The sequence below is a fragment of the Diadema antillarum genome, unplaced genomic scaffold (assembly GCF_040938485.1).
Source record: "Diadema antillarum isolate AM-2024a unplaced genomic scaffold, OU_Dant_1.0 scf00000045, whole genome shotgun sequence".
NCBI lineage: Eukaryota > Metazoa > Echinodermata > Echinoidea > Diadematoida > Diadematidae > Diadema > Diadema antillarum.
In genome coordinates, this window is record NW_027270934.1 from 3446112 (window position 1) to 3455247 (window position 9136).

General features: G+C 37.4%; 1 protein-coding gene across 1 annotated transcript; it reads right to left on the minus strand.

Moving 5' to 3' along the window:
* Positions 1-3753: 3753 nt before the first annotated feature.
* LOC139714711 (uncharacterized) lies at positions 3754-8154 on the minus strand. Its single transcript, XM_071626387.1, has 3 exons — positions 8108-8154; positions 5293-5426; positions 3754-4077 (listed from the first exon to the last, which is right to left on the minus strand). Exons 1-3 carry the CDS (start codon positions 8151-8153, stop codon positions 3754-3756), a joined length of 504 nt encoding a protein of 167 aa, XP_071482488.1. The 5' UTR covers position 8154.
* Positions 8155-9136: the final 982 nt, after the last annotated feature.

Genomic DNA, 9136 nt, shown 5'->3' on the forward strand with positions numbered 1-9136 from the left:
ATCGGCAGACGATCGGTGATGACGCCCAGTGCGATCTTCCCGACCACCTCCGCCAAGCCCATGGTCACCACACTGCAAAAACAATGGTGTTAAATCCAACACCATGGGTGTTGATTTTAACACTTTCCCGGTATCTATATCGGAAAACACCGGTTGGTGTTATTTAACACCAAATTCTGGAATTAAACAATTCAATTCTGTTTTTGGTGTTAAAGAAGAGTCCAACACCAATCTTTGGTGTTGCAATTTAATTCTGTTTTTGGTGTTAAAAAAAATCCAACACCAATGTTTGGTGTTGCAATTTAATTATCTTTGGTGTTGCAATTCAATTCTATTTTTGGTGTTGAAAAGAAAAAAAAAAGAAAGATTCCAACACCAATCTTTGGTGTTGCAATTCAATTCTATTTTCGGTGATAAAATTTAACACCATTATTTTAACAACAGTGATATGCAGAATTCAACCCCAAATTGTTGTTAAAACAAAAACCAACGATTTAGCACCAACAATTCAATCCAACTCACTCTATCAATGCATTAGAATCAAACACAGAAATTCATTACACATTACACATAGAGAAGGGAAAAGGAACAAACCAAATTATCTTGACAAACAAAACTTGGTTCTTGTTTATTCAAGAAACTGGAAAAAGGAATTATCATGATGAACAATACACAACTTACACCTAAAGAATACAACTTGTATTCTACATCTGGATCAAGAGAAGAAAATGTTAAAATGTACAAAGTTTTGCCCAATTTGGGAGCCACCCTGTATACTAAAGTAGTTAAAGGCAAAAAATATGCATGTGGGTATTTCTATTTATATGGGTACCAAAGTATGACCTCAAATTGGTTAATACGTAATGAAACTAAGCTGTTTTGTACTGTGTTATACCTAAGATAAAAGCCAATAATCATTACACTCACAAACACTCGCATATTTCTTTGGTAACATGTTCATTCACAATTAGCCCCTAAATGTTTCATGTGTAACATGAACATGACATCACATGATATCACACAATTACTCCTGGTACCCATATGAAAAGAAATACCCATGTAGGTACTTGGTTGTCTTGAGTCTCTTTCTCATTTTTTTTTTCCTCAACCAAGTTAACAAAAAGCTATTTGTACATCAAAACATGCATTTTCCTTTCTCTTTTTCCTCCAGGAAATAAGCAACAACAAATCAATCTGTGCATTTCCAAATCCTTGGCTTTCATGCACATGCATCATAAATTTGCTTTTCCCGAAAGAAAAAAAGATGGAAAATATTACATATATTACATTACAAAAATATTATAAAATTTTTCAGTGCACACTTGGTCAGATGTTCAAAAGGAAAAATGTACCAAAAATTAGCATTCTTTAAGATTAAATTAATGATCGGCGGCCAAGATCTGGGGGGGGGGGGGGGGGCTACAGATAAATATAGCCCGGGCTACATAGGGTTAACAAGAGTCCACAATATCTTATTGATTGAAGTTATTTTTGAACATTTTGTTACCATTTACCAAAACCATACATAACATCGGCTCTACAGGTCTAAATTACTTGAAAAGAACATGCCTTGGTGCCACGTACTTCCTCGAGTCTGTGTTTGACAAATTTGTCATTAAATCTAGTGGTTTGTAGTCAACAAGTTCCTTTTGATTCTTGACAACATGACCACGTGGAAAACTTATTTCTACTGTAAAGGCATGATAGTGTGAATAATAATGCAATGTATCTAGCAAGAGAAGTACAAAAAAAAATGTCATTGTTGTGTACAATGATATGCTCTATTTGACCAAACAGTGGAAGCTCATCGACATCATGGCAGACCAAAAGAGACAACTGATAATGTGTACCATACACTTTAACCCAATTGGCATCAAAGACTTCAGAAGAGAGTTCCTCTACTTGGAGTTTCTCTTGCACAGTCTGTCTAATATTTTCATCTAAATCTGACAATAAAAGTGAAGTACCTGGCCCAACCTCGAGACACTCCAAAGGATGGTTTGACTGAAGATGGAACGTTAGTGCTGTCTGATGTTTCTTTGCAAGTGATTTACATATGTTTTTGTAATTACGTACAGATTCTGCAACACGGCCAAAATAGTGATGTTTCGCTTCGTACCGCATACACCATACATGTACGAGTGGCCCAACTTCTCTCAAACATGTAGCATAATGCACCATGAAATGATGCTTTGGCAACCACCTATTGGCAGGAAATGTTTTTTGAAAGTGTGTGTGATGTTCTTCAGTGAGAACAGACAACTGGGCTATCAAGCCTGCTGTTAATTGGGGAGCAAAAATAATATCCATACAATCTAGTAATCTTAGCAGCAGTTCCCAGTAGACGTTTCCTTCTTCAATGTCATGAGCTATGATGAATGGAAGATTTCTTATCAAGCACCAAGCCTACATTGCCTTTTGACCCACATCATTGCCAGCTGTTCTCAGTTTAATGTAGGATGGTTTGTTCTTGTTATCTGTACGGTTTAAGCAATGGCTGGCAACTCTCTGATTCAGTTCATCATGGGTCAAGAGTGGTGGTTGCCTTTCATAGATGAAATATTCTAGTACAAGTTTCAGCTCATACTGAACTATGCCTTCCAACAGATCATGCATTATATCAAGTGAAAAATTTGTCAAGATATGAAAGTAAATACAATCATTCAATACAGTTTTTTGTTTAACTTCAAACACATGTGACAGTGTAGTTTGAGCTTCAGCTTCTTGTAAATGTTGCTCATAAGTCTGCCTGGTGCGCATTTCCATTAACACCTCTTTTAATGTGTTCTGCGCCTCTTCCTTGCTTGTCACACACAATCGACAGTAATAATTAGCAGAAAAGCTCTGTACAAAACCAAACAGGGCATTTGCACCTAGATTATCAGCACTAATTTGAGTAATGGTTCCCCTCTTCACAATGCCATTAGGAAGAGTAATGCCAACTGTTGACAGAATGTTAATGTCTTTCACAATATGCTTGAGAATAGCATTAAATCCATATTTTTTGGCATCTTCAGCATACCACAGAGCTACAAGATTGATATTGGAAAGAATAGAATTATACTTTGGTGGCAGATTTTTCAAAATGAAATAAAAGGCACCTAACTTGTGAATTTTTGTTTTTGAACCGATGGGGTTTACAGTTTCAAAGTCATCATAAAAACAGTGAATTTGTAGGGCATTTTCATCTTCATGGAAAAGAGGGATTTTCTCAAATTGTGCACCATCACAGTAATCTCTCATTACACCATCAGTGCTCCTATGGTCATGAGTAGCAAAATGCAATATATCTTCATTGCTCAAAAGTTGCTTTAAAGATTCTAAAATGGGTATATAAACAAAGGTATCTTCAATAGCAATCTGTTCATACTGCTTACTTCTTTTATTTAGACGACTTTCATACCGGATGCCTAACTTTATTTCTTGTGGTTCAACAAGTCCAAGTGTTGCACAATATTTCATCCGCTTATATTCTGAGTTCAAATTTTCAAATGGCTTTTCAAGCATAGCAAAATGCGTCTATGATTCACCAGCTTTCTCATTTTCAGTAAACTGTTCTTGATTATCTGGCAAACCAGATTTAAGGTGAGTCTGCAAATGCCCTCGAAATCCACGAAAAGAATAAAATGTTCTTGCACAAGCTCCCTGTCCACAGATTAACACCTCTTTTCCTCCTTCACTTAGTCCATGACTTAATCTTAAATGTTGCAACCAACTTTGGTATTGCAAAATTTCTCTTGCATTTGAAGCAAATCATGGTGTGAATAATTTGGATCTTAGTTCGGGCACTCTCGGTGATTCGCGGGAAACTCCAACATCAATCTCGAAAACAGCTGTCTGGGTGAAGGTCCAGAACTGATGAAGAGACTGGCAGTAATGCAAGCCAAAGACAAAGTGCGTCTTGAAGAGTTCATCTACTGCTCCTTCCACCGTACAGGCACCACATGGAATGGCCTTGTGATCGACAATGAGCAAGTAACTGCTGATACAGGCCTTAGAATTTCCAATTCCAAGAAGGAACGGTTGGCTCTGGGTCTGTTTGGTGCCATCCAGAAAATCTTGAATGCTCCCTCCACTCTGTGTTTGAAACAAATTACATGTACTAGTAAACGATGAAACTAGCAGTTACCCTTTTCCCACTTGTTAATTCTATCAAAACTCTATCTTTATCATCACTGTTACCATCATCATACATACATACATATATAGTGGGGGGATCTGGATGTTTTGTGGAAAATGTCTGCAATGTGCAAAGTAGCACAACGTTTTCTGACTTTTTTCTCAATTTAAGAGGCCTGATTAGACTAAAGGCCACCGCATTCGATATGACTTTCTGTCACACAACTCAGCGACTTAAGATCTGAAATAAAACAGAATATACGCACTGTTTATTTCAATATGATAGTCGGCAAGTTGTGCGACCAAAGATTTGTATGATATGCAGTGGCCTTCAGGCTGCATGTTGCAGACTATCAAGGCTTGGCTGCAAGTGATGCTCCATCATAACTCTTGAGCAAATAGGAAAAGTGCATAAATCACAGGGCTTGTGCATGATGGTGACATCCATGTGCAGCGTAGTCTCCCCTATAACTTGTATCTCGCTCAATTCACTTTATGGTTAATGAACTGAACAGAGATATACACTGTAGCTACATTCTTCAACCAGGACTTTGCACAGAAAATTTTATAAACGTATAGAGGTAGGCTGTAGAGGCCTGGTAAAAAATGCAAGTATTTTCAAAGCAGGTTTTAAGTATCTGATTGAGAAGAGTCTTTCTAATATGGTTGAGTCATTTCAACTCACACAAAAGGAGACACTGTGAAAATAAGGATTTTAAAATTTCCTTCACAATTATTTTCTTGCTGCAAATTTGTAATCAATTTCCAATATCGAGGCAAAAAGTACTGACCTTTTGTTTATTGATATAACTCTACATTTAGGGCTGTGAAAATGTCACGCTGAAACATAATTATTCCTAGTAGGATTGAAGTATGGCAACCCTGTTTGCAGTAGGTCCATCTCGTTCTAGCGCATTGTCACTCCTAATAATCTTAGGATAGGTTCAGTTTTTGAACAGGCCCAAAGTTCTTGAGCACCCTCTTAGTCCAAGCCAGTCTAAGCACATTCATGAAATTCTTAGATAGACCATTGCTACATCTACTCCCTGTGTACACACATTTAGTCAGTTTTGGCAACATTTTCTAGAATGCAGTGAGAACATGCAAGGTGTGACGAGGGTACTAATAACATTATTTATTTATAGTCCACTTTTATACTGAAAAGCTACATACCTTCTGAAACTGAATAATCCTTGAGATTGCTGAGGAAATGGATACTTTTGCTGAGGCAGCTTTAGACCTCCCTTGGCTTGCAGGAGGCAACAGGCACAAGAGGAGGAGGATGGCAGATGTACCAGAATTCCATCCTGTATTTCAAAATGCAAAATAATAAAATCAAGCAGGCTTTCTAGTAGATCATGGTGAAAAAGTAGGAGAAAAAAAATAGGAGCTAAATTTCAGTAAAAGTAGGAGAAAAGTAGGACATGCACTTTTTTGTGAGTTTTCGATCAATACTCACCTTGTAATGAAGAGTCAAACTCACTGTGAACGCCTGAAATGATTAATCACTGAGTTACTACAGTTGCATGTAAAATCATTTACCCCCCCCCCCCCCCCCATTTGGACACTCTGGCAAAACAATTAGTAACAATACACATGCAGATTATTCCTAAATCTTACAAGTGCATGGTGAGCAGATACTTTATTACAATCACATGTATCAGATTAGTAGTCATTGATTGTCTATAATTAAAAACCTTGATCATTCATGCATGAAGAGATGGTCCAGTGAGTAATTTGTGGTCATTTTCGGAACTTGCTGTGATCACTGAAATGTAACTTGTAATGCTCTGAATGATCACAGCTTAATTGTTCCCTTTTTGTAAAAGATTAAAATATTTTTTTCCTTTAATAAATATACAATTCTTGTACTTCCATGGGTTCTGTTCATTTTGACATGAATTAAACTTTGAGTTATCAATCTCATTGGTAATTTCTGTACAAACTCATTGAAGGCAACTTTTACTCAACATTCATTTAAAGGGGAGTTTCAGTAGTTGTCTAGAGGGCGCTATAGCAATATAATTATTTTGAGATTTGAATGGGAAAACTCTTAGGAAAACTGACACAGAATAATCCAAGGAGGGGGCACAACAGGAGTTGTCATAAACAACTTTCATTCTTTACTTATATAGGTATCTACACACAAAACAACTTGACTGATCTTCTTGTGGATCTGGAGAAGAAGATGTTTGAAATTTTGAGAATTTTGCACCCTGGGGGCCCTCCCCCTGGGCCCCCATGGGGCTACAGTTATCATTTGAACAACTCTACCCAACAGAATGATTCTCTGCAAGTTTGACTAAAAGCCGACCATTCGTTCTGCAGAAGAAGATGAAAATATAAAAGTTTACAGATGACGCACACCGCACAACGGACAAGGGACGGCAGACAAAAACGGATGGCAACAGCTCACTTGAACCTTCGGCTAAGGTGAGCTAAAAATGATGCACATGGCCTCGCATCATTTGATCTTTTGACCCCTAGATGACCTTTCACCTCATCATCCTCATCAACTCACATCTGGTAATACCCAAGGATTATTTGTTCCAAGTTTGAACAAAATTGATGCAGAAATAGAGAAATGAGAGCAAGTTCAACAAAAGCCTTTAACATTTTTCTAACACAGCAACAGGAAAAGTGATTACTATGTCAATCTCTGCCAGAACTTTGTTCAGGTGAGACAAAAAGGAGGGGGGGGGGCACTGAGTGAGGGAGTGAAGGGACAAAGCAGGGGGAGTGTGTGGGAAGGGGTTCTGCCATCAGAATAGCAGAAATCAAGCCAAGTGTATAATAATATGGACGACGTCCAAAGCAGTCATCCAATGTCGAGTAATTGAAAACCGTGCCAATATGGACAGTATTCAAAATGTTGTCTACAAATAATCAAGGGCAAAGGTCAAAGGTCAAGGTCAAAGCTTGAGGTCACAGATCATTGCCACGTCCATAGGTATACATATACCAAGTTTGAAGTTGTTTCTCCAAACCTTTCTTGAGATATTACGAGAAAGAGCCATTTTCATGTTTAATCAAGGTCAAAGGTCAAGGTCAAAGCTTGAGGTAACAGATCATTGCCATGTCCATAGGTATACATATACCAAGTTTGAAGTTGTTTCTCCAAACCTTTCTTGAGATATTACGAGAAAGAGCTATTTTCATGTTTAATCAAGGTCGAAGGTCAAGGTCAAAGGTTGAGGTCAAAGATCATTGTCACCTCCATAGGTATACATATACCAAGTTTGAAGTTGTTTGCCCAAACCGTTCTTGAGATATTGCGAGAAAGATCTATTTTCATTTGTTTTATATAACCCATGTGACATTGAATTACCTTTGATCTTTGCTTTTAAGCTCAACCTCAACACAAAAATGAGCTTAATATCAGGAAAGTCCTAAAGGATACCGATACCAAATATGAACTTGTTTGGTTAACTCGGAGCCAAGATATAGATCGATGAAAAAGTGGATACCAAATTGTTGACAGACAGATGGAGAGACAGACGGACAAATATGACGGCATAAGGTCTTTCCTTTGGACGACTTAAAAATGTTAAAAGTTAAAGTTAGATGGGTAAAATGCAGGGGAAGGTTTGGAAGGGACTGCCCCATCTAAGGGTAGGGAAAATTTAGCAATTGGCATCTTAGAAATAAACTTTTTCTGATGCACATTTAAGTGAGTACAATATACTTTCAGAGTATTGGAAATTGTTTTTTGTAAAAAAAAAAATCCTATGGAGTGGAATAACTAGATGAGGGGATGATCCGGGAGGGAGTCCCCTCTCAGGGTGGGGAAAATTGTGTATGGCTACTCGAAAATAAGCTTCCTGGCCCACATTTGTGTTGTGTTTATGTGGGAGTGTGATTATGCTCCATGAAAAATTGACCATCACTAGAATGTTTAATGATAAAGTTGGTTTAATTTTAACTTCTGATGACACTTCAGACTCTTTATGAAATTAGAGGGTGCATTCCAGGGAATGTGCAAAAATACCTTCTTTGTTCTGGTCAGAACTGTCAAAAGATGACAGGAGCTCCATGACTGTCAAATTTCCATTCTGCTTCAGAAGTTGTCGAGCAAGTGCCACTGAATGATTGGAGTAAACATTTACAATAGAAGCAATTCCTTCCCAAGTGACTGCTACAATTTTCGAATTCTTGTACACAGCAAAAATGGTATCAGATACATAGATCAGAAAACGTTGCACAAAAATTTGTCCCAGCAATAAGAATGAATTCCTGCCATAAATTATTATTATTATTATTATTCTTATTTTGGTTAATCATACTTCATGTACAATGATTTGTGTATTCCTTTATTAACAAAATTCATGAAATGACTTATTGATTATTCCCCTGTGTTTCCCATTCTCATCATAAATAGCGAGACGGTAATATCCGGCAAAGACCAGTATTTACCCCACAGTATTTATCAGCTGGGGCCAACCATGGGAAAAACAGCACTCGTGTCATATGCTACTGTTGTAAACTTTGACAGAGTTGTCCGCCCAGATTTGAAATACGTAATCATACATTTATAGCATAAGAATGCTAGGCACAACAAATAATTAAAAAGGCGTACTATACTAGAAACACTGCAATTACTAGATCTTCTTGAATTAGGAGTAAATTTACACCAGCCAGGGACTTGGTGATACCAGGGAGATGGCCACCTCCCTGGTAATACCCAACACCGATGAACAATGATAAGTTTCCAGACTTTTGTAGATTCTTGTTTATGTAATCCTTTGGACAGTATCATTCAACTCAAACATCACACCAAAATGTTTTTTAAATCAAACATTCACAATATTGAGGTGTCTTCAAGACACATGTAGGTCCAGGAAACTGTGAGCCGTACATTCATGAATAAATACCATCCTTGAATGGGTAGGACATATAGATAGAAATTTCCAACAAATTTCAAGATGATCGCATTGAAAACATTTCTGCAAAAATGCAAGTTTGCAATGCTGAAGACTAGCTTCCTTTGTCTTTAATTTGCAATGAATTGTTCATTTTA

What these genes read in the sequence shown, in the direction of transcription:
- LOC139714711 (XM_071626387.1), bottom strand. Translation starts at nt 8,153, where the DNA reads ATGGAGCTCCTGTCATCTTTTGACAGTTCTGACCAGAACAAAGAAG. An exon ending in TTCTGACCAGAACAAAGAAG is followed by an intron (nt 5,427 to 8,107) that starts GTATTTTTGCAC and finishes TTTGAAATACAG; the next exon opens with GATGGAATTCTGGTACATCT. An exon ending in GGATTATTCAGTTTCAGAAG is followed by an intron (nt 4,078 to 5,292) that starts GTATGTAGCTTT and finishes TTTCAAACACAG; the next exon opens with AGTGGAGGGAGCATTCAAGA.